Genomic DNA, 18767 nt, shown 5'->3' with positions numbered 1-18767 from the left:
GCAGCTGACCTGAGTTCAATCCCCGGCATTCCCATATGGTCACCCAAGCACCGCCAGGAGCAATTCCTGAGTGCAGAGCCAGGACTAACCCCTGAGCATCGCTGGGTGTAACCCAAAAAAGCAAAAAAAAAAAAAAAAGGATAAAAAATTTGGCTGGGGAGATGGCTCAAAGGGCTAAATAAAGCATACACCGTGGCAGGTGAAGACCTCCTGATTCCCAGTATGGCACAGTTCCCCTGGCACTAGAGGATCCCAATAAAACCAGGTCAACTACTAGGACCAATTCCTAGACCTCATAGGCACTGTCTGGAAGACCCCTGGCTCCCCTTCTCCAAGTAAAAACAAAAAGAGTAAAAGGTTTTAGGAGATGGTAAAAAAGAAAAAAAAAAACAATAAGCAACAGTGAAACTGGAAGATAGTACAGGAGTTGGATGCATTTTAGGCATGCATCTGACTGGGCTTCAAATCCTAGAGCCATCAGTCTTGCAAGCACTGGTGGATGTAGCACTGGAGGCCCCCAACACTATGGTAGCCTGGGAAATTCCCGGTAGTAATGGCCCACACAACCCAGCAGAACCACTGGTCGGCTGGCAAAAAATTCCCAATAGTCCCCTCATCCCCCACAGCTTCCTGTGCATTGCCTAAGAGGTTCCCCCACTAAAGCAAAATGGAAAAGTAAGTAAGATGCTCAATCGTCTTCACAAAAGTAACTGCAGGGATCAGTGGCGGAATAAATAGCAGTACTCCTACATTAAAAAAAAAATAAAGTAACTGCAGGGGCCAGAGCAATAGTACAGTGGATTGGGCATGTGCCTTGATGAAGCAGACCTGGCTTCGACCCCCAGAATCCCATATGGTTCCCTGAGCCCAGACAGGAGTAAGCCCTGAGCACCACTGGGCACGACCCAAAAATAACAAAAAAAAGTTACTGTAGGCACACATTTTCTCAACTAAAACATACCACTATTAAGCTGCTACGTAGCTCAGTGACAAGGCACCTACCATACATCTGAGGCCCTGGATTTGATCCCTCAATTGCAACAAAGAAAAATAACAATAACCCCTCCCTTACAAAATATACTATTACTTTTTATCACGACTACTTGAAACATAAAAAAACAAACAAAAATCCTTCTACTCACCTGTTGTGCATCTGTATCTGACTGGAAAGTGATATACCAGTTGCTATTGTGGGCAAACTCACAACTTATTACCTTAGGACAGTTTTCACTTTTAAACAAAGCTTTTACTTCCTGAAAAAGAAAATCTTTGTTTAAGTCTAGAAAATGCATAAGCATCAAGCATATTTTTCTCTTTACGTCTTCCAGACCTTTCTTTTATCTTTATCTGTCAATTGTTTGTACTTTCTCCCCATTTTTCTAGTAAGCATAGATCATGCTCTCAAGCAAATCACTTATTGTGTAGATTTTGTGTATGATTTAGGGAAGAAACTGTGTTTTGTAACAGGCAAAACTGGAGTGACTCCTGACAGGTATAACTACTGAGAGTTGAGAGACAAGCCCCTAAAACAAAAGAAAACCAACCCCCACAACAACAAAATTTCTTCAATTGTTATGCTCCCCCCTCAAGTATTCAATCCATTAGCATTTTCTATGTGCTCAAGTATTTTCATGTAACTTTCACTCAATCCAGGAAGTTTATCTACAATAGATTCATAGCTTAAAAACTGTAAAAAAAAAAACTCTAAAAAAATTATATAACTGAAAAGTAAAAATATGATCACTAAATCTCAGAACTATGTTAATAGTTAATAGTTTAAAAAAAGTTTATAAGAAAGAAAGAAAGAAAGAAAGAAAACAACTGGAAGTGAACACTGGGCATCCCTAAAAAATCTAAATAAGGAAACACCTACTGAAAATGAATCTGAAACAACTGTGTTTAATATTTCATTATCTACATTATAGAAACGGTGAATCAGATAGCTTAAACCCAGTGTTCCTCAACTTTTTCCAACTGCAGCCTCTTCTGACCTTATTTCCTTCCTTTTGCACTACTGGCTAGCCCCTATTCTCAAACTGTGGATGCCCACATTTCCGTGCTTTTCATCTGATTCCCTAAGGAATATTCTAGGAGCATCATGGGGAAACCAGTAATTTCCAAAGAGCTAAAGAATCTAAGTTACACTGTCCTACAGAATATAAAAATGTAACTTATTTTTTAGTCGCAATTGATAATAAACTGAGCCAGGGATATGGGATATGGTTCAATGCTAAAGTCCATGCACTGAATTCATGAACCCTGGTTTAATACTATTATTTAGGGGGGTGGGGGGGGCGTGGAGACAGCGTGGAGACAGGGACAACAACAACAAAAGCTTTAGGACATTACAAATAGAAAATCAATTCACAGGCAAAATAAAAATGTGAGCTACGTGCTCAACAGTGTAGCTCATAGCTTCAAGTGTCAGTGACATTCTTTTCTAATTTCTCTCACAATTTCTCAATCTAGGGAATTTTTAATTTGAAACAAATACTGAATTAGCACTAATGTGGCAATTCTGTTACATGGCAAGGGTGAAAAAATTATTTAAAAAATGGCAAGTCTGGAGCTGGAGCCAACAGTATAGTGGGTTGGGCATTCCACATGCTCCCCCAACCCTGACCAGGAGCAAGCTGGGTGTGGTCCCCAAACCAACAAAAACCCAAACTAGAAAAAAAAGGGCAAGTCTGTTATATGTTAGTCTGCCCCATCTTATTATCTTATTATCTTTAACATGGCACTCTTTAACTTCATTACCAATAAATTCTGTGATATAGTGGTAATGAAGTATGGGTAGCAGAATCAGAGAAATCAAGTCAAAACCAAATTCTGACATTTAATGGCTGAAATGTATCTAAAGCATGTCAACCTAATATTGTTATTTTATGCATAAACAGATAATAAAAACTTTGCATTATAACATTAACAAGTCCATCCTTTTTTTTTAAATGTAGGAGTACTGCTACTTATTCAGCCATTGATCAGGCTGATTGAATTGGGCATGAACTCCACAAGTCTAACCTTTTAAGAACACAGAATTGTATTTCTTATCTTTCATGCTTCTAGCATTTCAGAATTTTGTACTTAACCTATTTACAATAATTGATAGGAGGGAACTAATTTGCTATTTTGCTCATTTACTACTAACAGTTTAAACAGTAATTTAGTTTGAACAACACCTAACAACTTACCTCTACTGGAGTTGTTTCAGGAATCTCCCTAAGAATAACAATACAACGTTTATGACTCGGTCTTACTTTCTCGCCTTTCTCATCAACTTGTACCATAGGAGAGGCTGAAATTTAAAGAAAGATTTTATTTAAAAATGATATTTAAAAATGATAAAGAAAACAGCAATGTCATTAAATACTACTCGTTTCTATTTTCAACAGATTTTAATTCCTGTTGCGTGAACGTTCTGGAGCGACAGCACAGCGTTAGGGCGTTTGCCTCGGGCACAGCCAGCCTGGCCAAGCCGGGTTCGATTCCTCCCTTCTCGGAGAGCCCGGCAACCTACCGAGAGTATCTCGCCTGCACGGCAAAGCCTGGCAAGCTACCTATGACATATTCAACATGCCAAACACAGTAACAAGTCTCAAAATAAAGACGTTATTGGGCCCACTCGAGCAAACCGAAAAACGGGAGGACAGTGTTTGTTGGTTTTGAACATTTGTTCCGTCTACATGGGCTCACCCTGAGAGCTTCGTCCAGCCCCAACAAATTTCCTAAAAACTTTAAGTGAAAAAGATTGGAGGTGTGCGTCACCTTTAAGCAGAGAATCTCTCTGGTGATATTTTGAGATATGGGCTGGAGCAATAGCAGGGCGGGAAGGGCACCTGCTCTGCACACGGCCAACTCAGGTTCAATCCCCAGCATCCCAGCTGGTCCCCTGAGCCTCGCTGAGAGTAGTAATTCCTGACCGCAGAGCCAGAGATTACCCCTGAGCACCGGAGGGTGAAGTCCAAAAACCAAAAACACTTGAGACTGATATGCAAAGAACGCTGTCATTTGTAATTCTTTGAACAAGCATCACAATACCTACTTTGAGAAGAAGCCTGCAGGGAGCACTTACTATTTAAATCTAATTAAATTTTCTTATCTATAAAATAAATAAAGTCTTTGTTTTAATTGACAATAAAAACCAATATATGAGTGTACATGGGGCCGGAGCAGTACTACAGCGGGTAGGGAGGCTGACCCAGGTTCAATTCCCGGGCATCCCATATAGCAACCCATATGGTCTCCTGAGCACTGCCAGGAGTGATTCCTGAGCAGAGAGCCAGGAGTAACCCCTGAGCATTGCCAGATGTGACCCAAAAAATTAAAAAAAAAAAAAAAAACCCAAAAAACGAAAAACCAAATCAATGAGTGTATGTGTATTAACCATACATTGCTCCAAGATATGAAATGCTCTGATGTATTTAAAAAAAAATTCTTGGGCTGAAAATTGGAGTTTAGGAACAGCTCTTGAGCACCACTGGATGTGGCCCAACTGCCACCTCAGCCCTAAAATGAAATTCTAAAGCGTAATTAAAAAACATAAGCAGCACTTAAGCAAAATATTACAAACAACAATTTTCCATTGATTTTAACAAACTTTTACAATGGCATAAAACCAACTTGTAGGTGTTTATTTTGAGGAAATATTAAAAGAAAACAGTACCATAAAGACAACTTAATTCTAGTTCCTTCAGACACATAACAGAGAACCATGTCTCACTGAACAGGTAAGCATGAAGGTGAGAGAGAAGCTAAGACTTCAGGGATGAAATTTAAATTGGGATGAACTGAAAAACTAAGGTTCTGTAAAATCCTTAGTTTCAGCTCTCCAGCATTCTGAGAAACTGGGGGATTCTACCAGTTTCAGAGCAATTCTTTAAATACGGACAAGACTGGCTGATTTTAAGAAATGGTATCTCAACAATCCTCACACACTTTCCTCTAAGGAAATTTTTCGTATTATTTTTAGTGGATCATTCATAACAAGCAACACAAAATACATTATTTAGGTCCTGTTTTAGGGGCAGGCTTTGGGAGTCGGGGTGGAAACATTTGAAATACGGTGGTGGGTAGGTTTAATGGTGGTGGGACTGGAGTTGGAATATTAAATGTAACAAATCACAGTGAACAACTTTAAAAAAGAAATAAAACTATATAAATCAGATTTCATAAATATTTTTAACTCTGAGAATGAAAGTCCTCTACTTCACAAAAGCAAATTATTAGATGTGCTATGTTTACAAAAAACACAAGAAATCACCAAAATACAACACTAAAATATCTTACATTCTTCATATACACAACATATTGTGGGCCTATTAATCTGTGTAACACTTCAACTGCATGTGGGTATGAGATGTATAATGAACTATGATTTAAAATGTACTGTCTATTTAGATTCAAAGTTCAAAACAGTTTTAGTGAATGCAATAACAACAAACAGCTTCTTAATAGCAAGAAAACTGATTCGCTGATTATACTTAAGTAAGGAGATAGTAAGATGAATAAAGTTGCTGAGGATGAAAATTCAATACCATCAGGCGGTAAAAACTATTGAACCAATAACAAAAGATATAAATATTTTTAAAGTTCCTTTTATGATACTTAAACTGTAGAGAAAAAAATGGAACTATTAAGACAACTTTATTTTATATTAAAAAAATAACCCATCTGTTATCTTTCACATACATACATCTTAATACTTATTATCATACATCTTACTGTATTATTTACATACATCTTAATACTTCAATAATTAGATCCAGGTCTGTGGTCAGCTTTTTTATTTCTTCCATGTTCGCAACTGTCCAAATTGGGATGAACTGATCACTGTCCATTTGAGAGATCAAATAAAGATCCTTTGACAAATTTTCTCTGGGGGGAGGGAGGGGAGAAAAACACTTTTAGAAAATCAACAATTCCTAAAAGCCCATAAAAACAGATTTCTTATTCATTTTTTCTCCCAACAGGAGAAAAACAAAATCATATTATCAGCAATAGCTTGGTGGCCTGTGAAATACAAAACAGAGGGCAGGAGAGATAGCTCAAAGAGGGCTATCTCTCAAAAGGAGAGACAGCACATGCTCTGCATGCAAGAGGCCTGATCATGGTACCAAGTACCACCAGGCATGACACACTCAAACACATAGCCAAGAGTAGCCCCTGAGCAACAGTGGGAGTAACCAGCCCTCACCCCTACCCCCTCCTCCCCAATACATAATACAAGACATGCTCAATAACATCATCTGGAAACTTTAGAAGGCTGTAATTGATGGTACTCAGCAGGGTTTGCTGCTGGGGATCAAACCAAGGGGCTACCACATGAGCCATAGGCCCAACACTGCAGATTTTCTTTTTTTTTTTTAATGGTGCCAGGATCGAATGCAGATTTCACGCATGCAAAGCATACACTTCACCAATGAGTAACAGCCTATGCCCCTTGGAAATTTCTGAACCTGAAAACACACCTCATCCTACATATTAGTGGTTCTGAATAAAGAGATTCGTGGAATACTGAAATGCAAAGAGGATTAATACTGATTTTTTTCAAGTGTGTTTATTACATACTGTGTATTTCCATTGGGGGGTGTGTGTGTGTCCACGCCTGGCTTTGTGTTTGGAGACCATGCAGTGCCAGGGTTTGAACAGGGGTTGGCTGCATGAAGGAAGTGTTTTAACCCTTGTACTCTCTCTGGCCCTTATAAACATTTTATCACCGATAGAAAATACGCATATTGGGGAAATTTGTAACCCACGTGCTGAATCATAAAAAAAAATTTAATTTCCTTCCTCCTTCCTCCTTCCCCCTTCCCACCCACCCTCCCGCCTCCCCCTCTCTCGTACCCCACACGCTGAATCATGAAAAACTTTTAATTTCCTTCCTCCCTCCTGCCCCCTACACCCTGTAGTGGTGGTGCTGAAACACAGGGCTTATTCCTGGCTTTGGATCAATGATCCTGGATCAGTCCTGGCAGTGCTCAGAGGACCATATGTGGTGCTGGGTATCAAGTCAGGAGAGGCTGCACAAATCTGTCCAGCATCTTAAAAATTCTTATAAGGCCGGGGCTGGAGAGATAGTAAAGTGAGGAGGGCATTTGCCATGCATGGACATAATCCAGGTTTCATCCCCACTCGCGGCCGCGCGACATCTATTATCTCATTCTTACTTTGGACAACCTGGCAGGCTACTGAATGTAACCTGCCCACACGGCAGAGTCGAGCAAACTCCCCGTAGCGTACCCAATATGCCAAATACCAGTCACAATGATGGGTCTCATTCTCCTAACCCTGAAAGAGCCTTGAATATGGCACTTTTTAAAATCTCAGGACTAGGAAGAAGGAGACGTTACTGGTGCCTGCTCGAGGCAATTGACGAACAACAGGATGATTGTGATCATGATCGCCAGTATCCCCAAGCCCACCAGAAATGATTCCTGAGCATAGAACCAGGAGTAAGTCCTGAGCAACACCAGGTGTGGCCCAAACAAAAAATCTAAAAGGTTATTAAGCTGTTTAAAATTCAATTTAAGTAATCTTTTTTTTTGGTGCCCAAAGTGAATAGTAAGTGAGAAGGGCACTGGCCTTCCGCACAGGTGGCACAGATTTGATCCCCGGCTTTCCCTATGGTTTTCTGAGCCACCACATCTGTGCTCAGGGCTCACTCCTGGCAGGGGTCAGGGAAACTAAAAGGGGTGCCAGGGACTGAACCTGGTCAGCTGATACAAGGCTAGTAGATCTACCTACCTAAGATACTGTGGGGCTCTGGCCCCTAAACAATAAATTACAAAAATAAAATCACAGCAAAACTTATGTTAAATAAAATTTGTTTTTATTTGATATTCATATAAAATATTTGAAGCAGTGTATTATTAAATATAAAACAAGCTTTTTGCTAAAAAGCCACTTTCTTGGAGCCAGAGCAATAGCTTTGCAAGCTGTCAAACCAAGTTAGATCTCCAGCATCCAATATGGTCCCTGGAGCATCACCAGAGTAACTCCTGAGCATCACCACCTACTGTCCATAAACCCAAAAAGAACTAGTTCCTTGGGGTCCTGGGAGACAGTTCAAAGGTCTGGAGAGTAGGTATGGTAGGAGGTCTAGTTTAGACCCCTGGCACTATAGTCTCCTAAGTATTGCCAGCACTGAACACCACAATGTGTGGCCTTAAAACAAACAAACAACAATAACAACAACAAAAACCCTGCAACTATCAGTAACTTGGTAAACCATGGATCTTTAATAAAAATTAAATAAATTTAAAAAAAATACACTAAAAGCCACTATTTCAGTAATGACATTATTTATAACTAAAGGGGCTAAGGTATTTTTGACTATTTCCTTGCGCCCACTGCTCCATTTTTCTCTCCATAGCACTTACCACCTAATATACTTCTAAGCTTATTTTTAGTAAATTTATTGTTCCATCTTCCCCGCCCTTGATACAGGTTGTTCCCTTAAGGATCTGTTTTTCAAACAATATGTTTCACACTTTCTAAAAAGTGCAAATACGAGCTACAGAAAAATAACATACATATACATTAAAAAAAAGAAATCTTTCAAAGACCTAAGACCTATGCAAAAAGGTAGCAGCTGGAAAGATAGTACAGCAGGTAAGACATCTGCTTTGCATCTGCCCAAAGCAAGTTCAATTCCTGAGCATAGAACCAAGAGCAAGCCCTCAGTAGAGAGAGGTGTGCACCCCCCACCCAATAAAGGTTACAGGTCTAGTGATGGTTATGATTTGGGGGTGAGAAGAATAGAAAGGGCCCTAGTTAGACTCACTTCACCATAAAAAGAGGGTTCATTTATCTTCATTAGCAAGACTGCCTTCAAAAATGTGAAAGGAAGAACCAGTGAAATGACTCAAAGGACTTAAGCACAAGCTCTGTATTCAAGAATCCCAGGTTTGATTCCCATGACCCTATGACACCCCAAGCAAAATAACAAGCAAAAATTAAAAATAAAGACACTATAAGTTGTTAATACAATTAAGCTCTGCAGCTTAAGTCAAGTATCGCTTTTAGCAGGGGTATTCTTATAAAACTGTGGGTCAAATTCTTACTTTTCAAAAGTAGCACTACACTGTAGCACTGTCCTCCCGCTGTTCATGGATTTCTCAAGTGGACACCAGTAACATCTCCATCATGAGACTTGTTACTGTTTTTGGCATATCGAATACGCCACAGGGAGCTTGCCAGGCTCTGCCTGGCGGGCGGGATACTAGGATACATTTGGTAGCTTGCCGGGCTCTCCGAGAGGGACAGAGGAATCGAAATCGGGTCAGCCACGTGCAAGGCTAACATCCTACCCGCTGTACTATTGCTTTAGTAAATCAAATAAATAATGGGTCTAACATATTGGATCTGATTAGTCATAGCTAATAACTGTTACACATGAATGAAAATTCAACTCTAAATTCAAGCTATATATATATGAAAAAATACTATTTTTTATGTAGGAGTATTGCTGGGGCTGGAGCGCTAGTGGGAGGGCGTTTGCCTTGCACGCAGTCTGCCCGGCCAAGCCGGGTTCGATTCCTCCGCCCCTTTCGGAGTGCCCGGCAAGCTACCGAGAGTATCTCGCCCACATGGCAAAGCCTGGCAAGCTACCCGTGACGTATTCGATATGCCAAACATAGTAACAAGTCTCATGATGGAAACGTTACTGGGTGCGCTCTAGCAAATCAATGAACAACGGGAGGACAGTGCTACAGGAGTATTGCTATTTATTCAGCCATTGATCAGGCTGATTAAATTGGGAATGAACTCCACCTTCCTTTTTTCCCCTTTTTTATAATTTTATTTATTAAAATTCAAGCTACATTGTGATTTGACAACTGTCCGTAGCTCTAAGTGGATGTAGAAAATCATGGTGAGCCAGAGATCTACTGTAACAACTATTAAATACTGAATAAATTATTTTTAGAGATAAAGGAGGGATGTGAAAACATTAAGGACAAAATACAAAATAAAATTCCATTTCTTGCCTGATGCATCTGCAGATCTGGCCCAGAAAGAACTACAGACTTTTGCAAGGCTGGCATTAGGAAACAGAAACTGAAGGAGCCCCTGACACGTGACTGATTTGCTCCCACGACATTTCCTGAATTCTAAAGAGGAAACCAGAAGCGTCAGACAAGGATAATATTAAAAATAGAGTAAGGGGCTGGATCTACAGTACTGTGGTTAGAGCACTCACGGTGTACTTGTCCCTCAAGCCTCAGCAGGAGTGATTCCTGAGGGTAGGACCAAGAGTGGGTATGGCCCCCAGATAAACAGAGTAAATCTGAATCTTGCTAGGGAACTCCTTTCCTATACGGGATGAGTCCTGCTCTTTTCCTTTTTTTTCCTTTTAGGGTCACACCTGGTGATGCACAGGGGTTACTCCTGTCTCTGCACTCACAAATTACTCCTAGCGGTGCTTAGGAGACCGTATGAGATGTTGGGAATTGAACCTGGGTAGGCCGCGGGCAAGGCAAACGCCCTACCTGCTGTGCTATCGCTCCAGTCTCTCTTTTCTCTGTTCTTAAGTAAAACCTTCACCTGAATTCAGCAACCCTCCCCTCCAAGTTATAATTTTAAGAGTAAAATCTCTGTGAGGCGGTAATTAAGTTCCAGTGGAAGGAGGAACCAGCAACAGACATGTCTCATCTTCCTTAGAAGAAATCTGCCAGAATACAAGAGTGACAGATTAAGAGACTGAAGAACTAATTACAAGCCTGTTAGAACCATACAGAATCACCAGTGATAAGACAGAGATAACAGGGACTCTCGGGTATAAATGCCCTGTACCCACTAGGAGTGATAACCGAGCCCAAAGTCAGGAATAAGCCGAGAAACACTGGGTATGGTCCCAAAACTCAAACACAGACGAGGGTAACAGAAAATAATCAACCGCAAAATCAAAACCCTCAGAGGACCAGAACAGACAAATCAGGGTGGGGTTGCCTACTCCAACCTAGCTCAATCAATCTGCTCCTTCCAACCTCTTGAGGAAAGTTCAAATCTACTCCAGACATTAACTGCAAAATCACTTGCAGATTCTATGCTTCCTTTTCATGCAATGGACAGAAGAAAATCAAAACTTTTGTCCTAACAGAGGAAAAAACTAGAAATGTAAGGTGTAATATAGTAGAAAAAGCATTTTAAATTAAAAACATGTTAAAATTGAGGGCTGGTGACACAGCAACAGAACAGTAGCTCAAACCCAAGCAAGAAATCTTTGTCCCCACACAATCCTACCCTGCAAAAAAAAAAAAAAAAAAAAAAAAAAAAATTTTTTTTTTTTTTTTTGCTTTTTGGGTCACACCTAGCGATGCACAGGAGTTACTCCTGGTTCATGCACTCAGGAATTACTCCTGGCGGTGTTCGGGGGACCATATGGGATGCTGGGAATCGAACTTAGGTCAGCTGCGTGTGTGCTATTGCTCCAGCCCCATGCAAAAATATTTTTAGTTGACTAACAAATGTAACTGTTAGAGGAAAGAAAGCAGGAGCTCTTTCTTTTGTTCTAGGACTGATACTATATTACAAAGCACCCCTTTGTGGGTGAGCCATTATTGTGGGTAAGAAATCTGAGCTATTTGAAATGAAGAATTATACTAATTTAAATGAACTAAGAGCATATTATATATAAAGAAGTCTATGATGGTTCAAGGAGATGGCTCAGTATTTTCCATGCTGGAGCCCCAGGTTTTGGTGGTTTTTTTGTTTGTCTTTTTGCTTGTTGGGTCATACCCGGTAATGCACAGGGGTTACTCCTGGCTCATGCACTAAGGAATTACTCCTGGCAATGCTGGGGTGACCATATGGTATACTAGGAATTGAACCCGGGTCGGCCCCATGCAAGGCAAATGCCCTACCCGCTGTGCTATCACTCCAGCCTCTGGAGCCCCAGGTTTGATCCCTGATATCACACAGTGCTCCAATAACAGCCAGTTGTGGGTCCAAACCAAAATAAGACAACCTGCAGCCTCTTCCTACAAAAAAACTCTTTACCTAACAGAAGACACTGGTAATATAAGCTCTATGTTCATCCATCTATCTTGCTAGAAACTCAATAATCATGTTAAGAACCAACTACTAGAAATACAAAGTAACCGATAGTGATATTTCCACAGGAAAATTATACAATAGAAGAATCTTTCTATTGAGTAGATTCCCTTTGCATACTCAGTGATAAACTACATCTTTAAATCTTGTTAAGAAATACACTAGGACTAGGGAGATAACTCAAAGGGCCGGAGCGCAAGTGCACGTGTGTGTGTGTGTGTGTGTGTGTGTGTGTGTGTGTGTGTGTGAGAGAGAGAGAGAGAAGAGAAGAAAAGAGAAGAAAAGAGAGAGAGAGAGAGAGAGAGAGAGAGAGAGAGAGAGAGAAAGGGCTGGAGTGCAAGTGTGTGTGTGTGCGTGTATGTGTCAAAGGGCTGGAGTGCAAGCATGTGTGTGTGCGTGTTGGGAGGGGTAGACCTAGGTTTGATCCCTGGCATTGCTTGGTCCCCTGAGCACCACCAGAAGTGACAAAAACAGAAGGAAAGGGAAAAGGAAGAGGAAGAAATAAAGGGCAGATTGAGAATGTAATCCAGTGATAAAGCACATGCCTTGCCTTGTGTGAGGTTCTAGGTTCCATCCTGGCACCAAAAATGGGAAAAAAAAATAAGGATACCAAAATGCATCACTGAAATAAATTAAAGTCATCCAGCCATTTTTCTTTTTCACTATATTTTTAGGGGTATTTTTACATCGACTAGCCAAATAATTTGAAAAAGAAGATAAACAAAAATACTAGAATACCGTGAAAAACAGAATTCTAATTGTTTCTTCAGACATTCTTTTAAGTCTTCTGTAGAAATTGCTGAACTGCTTTCTCCTGGTGGTAGAAAATAACAGGAAAAGGTTAATATCTAGTTAGCAAAGTGGCACACTTTATATATCATTATACTCAAATGTCAGAAAATATCCACATACTAAAATTCACCATAAAATAACATGGATTTAATTCCCATTAGAATCCAGATAGCTATAAAGGTAGAATCATATTCAATTCCAGATACTAGAATCTGGGTAGAATCTAGATCTAATTTCTTGTAACTATGTTTCTTTAGCTAGATTTCTCATCAGTTTAAAAACTACCAACTAACAAATGCATCATTACTGCCAAAAGTACTTAGTTATTTTGCAAGATACTTTTTTTTTGGGGGGGGGGGGCTTTTTTGGGTCATACCCGGCGATGCACAGGAGTTACTCCTGGTTCATGCACTCAGAAATCACTCCTGGCGGTGCTCGGGGGACCATATGGGATGCTGGGAATCGAACCTGGGTCGGCTGTGTGCAAGCCCTACCCACTGTGCTATTGCTCCAGCCCCTGCAAGATACATTTTAACCACTAAAGTGAAATATGTGGTAAATGATTAATGAAAGAATATTAAATAAAATATTAAATATTAAAAATACAAATGTGTTATTAAATCTGAATTTGAAGAAGGAGCTAAGAAGAATTGTACATTTATTTACATATGTATTGTTGGCATTTGGTAGTAAGTGCACTCCTTAAAACTTCTTTCAGTAATATTCCTTTTCATTCCCTGATTTAGGCATTGTATCTTAATAGGTATGTTTAAGTCATTCAAAAATCTAAAGAACCAGATTAACTCATCTGATGTATTCGATACGCCAAACACAGTAACAAGTCTCACAATGGAGACATCACTGGGCCCGCTTGAGCAAATCGATGAACAACGGGAGGACAGTGACAGTGAGAGTGATTTTCAAAGCCATTTAATAATAGTCGATAAATGGGGCTGGAGAGATAGTACAGGAAGGAGTTCAAGTGCTTGCCCCGTATGCTGCCAACAATAATCTGATCCCCAGCACCGCTTGGTTCCCTGAACACCCATCAGGTAAGATGTCTTGTCAAGTTTGATTCCAGGCACCACATATGGTTCCCCAAACCCTATCAGAAGTGGTCCCTGAGCACAGAGACTGACACTATCCTTGAACAGTCAGATATGACCCCCCAAAAAAGGAAAAAAAAAATTCAATATGCAGAAGACAAAATATAGGGTTTTTTTTTTTTGCATTTTGGGTCACACCCGGCGATGCTCAGGGGTTACTCCTGGCTCTGCACTCAGGAATCACTCCTGGCGGTGCTGGGGGCACCATATGGGATACTGGGAATTGATCCCGGGTCGGCCGCGTGCAAGGCAAGTGCCCTAACCACTGTGCTATCGCTCCAGCCCCACATAGAGGTTTTTAAGAAGTAAATTTTGGGCATGATCTTACCACAATCTTTTCTAAGCACTTGTGAGTAAACAATTATATTAGACATCAACTTCATTAAAACAAATACTTTGTAAGGTAGGACACTAACTTTAATCCCTAGCAATAAAAGTTCCCCAAGAACCACCAAGCAGTCACAGAACACTACTGGTATGGTCCAAAACAATAAAATAAAATAAAAGCAATCTAGAGTTGGAAAGACAGTTCAAAGGGCTAACAATGCATCCTTTGCATGTAGGAGCCCCCTTTCAATCCTTTGCACCTTGAGCACAGCAAAGTCAGAGTAGCCTTTTTAACAAACCCCTCCAAAGAAGTGTTCTATTCCTTTGCAATCCTAACAAAAAATTCACCTACTGAAGTCCTGGCTATAAGAAACTTAAACTTACTGGAATACCAACTGGCTGCTTAATTGCTCTTTGGGTCACACCCGGCATGCACTGGGAACTTAGCTCAAGAAGTTCAAGGAAATGCTTTGCATGCAAAAACTTGGCTCCAGTGCTCCATGGTTCCCCAAGAACAGCTAGATGTGCACCCAAAATGAAAAACACACCCAATGCCGTTCAAATAAAAGAATGGCTAGGTAGATTATGACCTCAAGTAGAGAAAAGAGCCTCTGCCTTATACAATTATACGAAACTACAGCCCACTTCCCTTTTAAAATAATAGATCCTAGAAATCCTAACTTAGGTATTTATAATAAACACGGAAAATAAGGGCAAATGCTTATAAATCCTCATTGAAGTTCCAAAGTTAAGCCGTAGGGGCTAGAGATAGCTCTAAGGGCTGGAGTACATGTTTTGCACACAGAAGCACTTGATCACCAGCACTGCATGGTCCCAAGAATAGGCCGGAGTAATCCCTCAGCAGAGCTAGCACACCATTAAAAAAAAAAACAAAAATAACAAACTAAGCTCTATTTCCTATTACACTTGTTGTCCAAAAAATCCTTTAGAAAAATTAGATATAATCAAGGCCTGTGGTTCAAGCTCACATAGAAGGCTGGAGCAATAGCACAGCGGGCAGGGTGTTTGCCTTGCACGCAGCTGACTCAGGTTTGATCCCAGGTATCCATATGGTCACTCAAGCACCAAGAGCAGTAATTCCTGAGTGCAGAGCCAGGAGTAATCCCTGGGCAATGCCAGGTATGGCCCAAAACTAAGATTTGGGGAGGATGGGAGGGAGAAAATTTAGGTCTCTTCAAACTGTTGTTTCTCTTTATTTTTGATACTTTTCCTTATTAAGAGCTTTAAAATGAAAATAATTATAATTTTCTGTTTCGTCTTCTGAAAATAGTATTTTTATAAGTTTTTCCAAATAAGAAAATAGAATGATCAGTGAGTGATGTTTATTAGAATGTTAGAGAGACTTTAGCAGAAAAAAATCTAGCATAGTGAATTCTAAATTTATTAATAAAATCAGAAAGTTTACCAGAAACATCATATATTTGGTAACTCAGATCTTCTGGCCCTAAAATCATTCCATCAGTTGATTCTTCAATGCCTGTAGTATTTCTTGTGGTTTCACAAGATGAATACATTACTTCATAGTCCTTACATATATCATCTGAAAGTTCTGTACTGCCTGTATTTAAAAAAACAATAAAAAATAAAAATAAATAGGCATTCTTTAAACCTGAGCACTGCCTTTCATAATAAGATCTCAAAGAATCCTACCAGGTGGGAAAATGCCCACATTATAAGGGGGCAAGTTTGGTCACAATGAAAAAGGCAAAATGACTAACAACACTTACAGCTAGTACTATCAAACAATTCCGTACACTTTTAGTTAATTCTCAGAAAAGTGCTATGTCATGTGTTTACTTTGGCAGCACACACTAAAACTAGAATAATACAAAGATTAGAATGCCTCCTGCTCAAGAACAGCAGGTGAATTTTAAAAAGGAGAAAAGTCCATGCCAAAGTCATAGTTACTGATATTTTATAGCTGAAGAAATCTGCAAGTAGTCATTTGCCCAAAATCAGTGAGGAAACAGCACCGCCAATGATAAAAACAAACAAACAAAAAAAAAAACCCAAAACAACAACAACAAAAAAACCCCTAACTTTAAAATGCATATTTTAAATGAATCAAATGTTGGGTCTAACTACTTGAAATCCATAATCTATTCACAGTGGATATAAATACTACATAAATAATATATAAAGAGTAATAAAGATACATCAAATAATCTGGGTGGAGTGAGAGTCAGTGGGTAGGGCGTTTGCCTTGCACAAGGCCAACCCAGGTTGATTCCTCTGTCCCAAGGAGAGTATCCCGCCCGCACAGCAGATCCTGGCAAGCTCTCTGTGGCGTATTGGATGTGCCAAAAACAGTAACTAAGTTTCACAATGGAGATGTTACTGGTGCCCACTTGAACAAATCAATGAAGAACAGGAGGACAGTGCTACAGTGCTACATCAAATAATCTAAGAACTTGCCCAACTTGTCTGGACATACTTAAAATGAAATTGTGATCCCTTCTATTTGTTCAAGTTTTTTGGTTTTTGTGTCACACCTAGCATGTTGATTACTCCCGGTGTTGCTCAAGGGACCATGCAGTACCAAGGATCAAGTCCAGGCCTGCTGCATGCAAAGCATGCACTAAGCTCATTGAGCTGTATCTCCCTCGTCCAAAATGTGACTGGTTCTGATGAAACATTTAGGACTTACCCTCAGGATGAGAACCTGATGAGGCTGCTGTTTCAGGCCAAGAACTTTCAGTTCCATGAGTTACCGAAGAGGCATCAGTATTTCCTGGAGGAATTTCCTGCCAAACTTTGGCATTAGGATTTAAACCAGTTCCTTTAGATGTTACCTGCTATTAAAAAAAAAAAAACTATTTATAAATCTTAAAAGACACTACATTTTAATGAAAATTAGACGGGATTAGAGCAACAGTACTGCGGCAGGGCGTTTGCCTTGCATGCGACCAACCCAGGTTCAATCCCCAGCACCCCATCATCCCATATGGTCCCCTGAGCACCACCAGGAGTAACTCCTTAGTGCAGAGCCAGGAGTATACAAATTGAAAATCTTTTTAAGCCGATGAACTTCAAACATTTACAGATACATAAAATTTAGTTAATCCGGTGGTGGCAGGAGATTCACACAAGGGCTAAGGCATTTGCCTTGCACTGCATATGGTCCTGATTCCTGCCAGGAGTGTTCCCTGAACAGAAAACCAGGAAATAAGCCCTGAGCACTACCAGATGTGGCCCCCAAACAAAATTTTAAAAATTTTAAATAAGCTATCTATATACAAGCATCTATTAAACACTAGTAACACAGAACTAGCCCTCTGTTAAATCTACTTAGAAATCACTTTTTTTTTTTTTTTTGCTTTTTGGGTCACACCTGGCGATGCACGGGGTTACTCCTGGCTCTGCACTCAGGTGTTACTCCTGGTAGTGCTCAGGGGACCATATGGGATGCTGGGAATTGAAGCCCAGTCGGCTGCGTGCAAGGCAAACACCCTACCCGCTGTGCTATCACTCCAGCCCCATATTTTTTTCTCTTAAAGTACCTGATAATGGTTGAGTTTGTATGTTCAAGACAAATGATGCAAGTGTACCTAGATAACTTCCCATGTTATAAAATACACAACTTTCATTGCCGTCTAAACTACGAAAGCTAGCTCATACACGGAGGGTCAGAGATGGCTCAACGGGCTGACTGCCACATGGGATGCCCAAGCTGAATCTCCAACACCATATGGGAACACAGAGCTATGAGTAGCCCCTAAGCACTACGTGGTGTGAGCCCCAAACCCAAAATAAATAATAAACAAACAGAGCTTTAATTCTGAATTATTCTATCAATGCTAGAACATTTCCCCCAAACCCAGCAATCTGGAAGGGCATTCCCGTTTATCTTGAAATTGCACATTAAGTCTGCAAAATAATGTACTGTCATCTAATGTGATCTTTTGGTCACACCATGTAATCGCTGACACAAGAAATGAAACGCAGAAATGAGCTGTAATGAAGCTGGGGGAAAGAGTATTTAAAAGTTGGGAGAAAAGTGGTAAGCACAAAAACATGCCTTTTTTTCCTAATTTAATGAACAGAACTTGATCCTTCTCAAAAATGACTAACCTTTCCAAAGTCTGCTTCCAAGTCAGAGAGACACCTCAACAAACAAGAGCACATGCTTTGCATATATGAAGCTCAAATCTGATCCTTGGCACTGCCCGGTCCTCCCAGGCTAATCACTGAGTTAGAAGTAACCTGAGTTCCCCAGGGTGTGGCACAAAAGCAAAAATAAATCTTTTACATGAAAGTAACGTAGATGCTTTCCCAAAAGCTACTTTTAACTGTCTTCTGTCTAAAGCCCTTCCTCTGAAAAGTGGTTCCAAAGTGCATGAAATAAATTACCTTAGCTTGCGTCCTTCAGAAACTGGGAGTTCAGCTTTCATGAGAAACAAACTGCATGTTTTTGAGGGGCAGCAAAAATTCTTATGACTGACTCTGATTCACAGTTGAAAGTAAAATGGA

At 40.1% G+C, this 18767-nt stretch overlaps 1 protein-coding gene across 4 annotated transcripts in view; it reads right to left on the bottom strand.

The window, feature by feature from the left end:
• Positions 1 to 18767, bottom strand: part of LARP4 (La ribonucleoprotein 4) — a 77025-nt gene that overhangs the window by 33457 nt on the left and 24801 nt on the right. For 3 of the 4 annotated variants that reach the window (XM_056119931.1, XM_056119933.1, XM_056119934.1), the window contains exons 2-7: positions 16945 to 17092; positions 15703 to 15855; positions 12790 to 12865; positions 5738 to 5874; positions 3192 to 3295; positions 1143 to 1253 (exon numbers count right to left, since the gene is read on the bottom strand). In XM_056119931.1, the coding sequence (XP_055975906.1) occupies positions 1143 to 1253; positions 3192 to 3295; positions 5738 to 5874; positions 12790 to 12865; positions 15703 to 15855; positions 16945 to 17092 (729 nt within the window). The remainder of the gene's footprint in view (positions 1 to 1142; positions 1254 to 3191; positions 3296 to 5737; positions 5875 to 12789; positions 12866 to 15702; positions 15856 to 16944; positions 17093 to 18767) is intronic. The other variant, XM_056119932.1, reaches the window with a different exon arrangement.

Source organism: Sorex fumeus, unplaced genomic scaffold (genome assembly GCF_029834395.1).
Source record: "Sorex fumeus unplaced genomic scaffold, SorFum_2.1 ptg000042l, whole genome shotgun sequence".
Classification (NCBI taxonomy): domain Eukaryota; kingdom Metazoa; phylum Chordata; class Mammalia; order Eulipotyphla; family Soricidae; genus Sorex; species Sorex fumeus.
The sequence above is the reverse complement of the archived record's forward strand: the minus strand, read 5'-3'. Positions and strand labels throughout refer to the sequence as shown.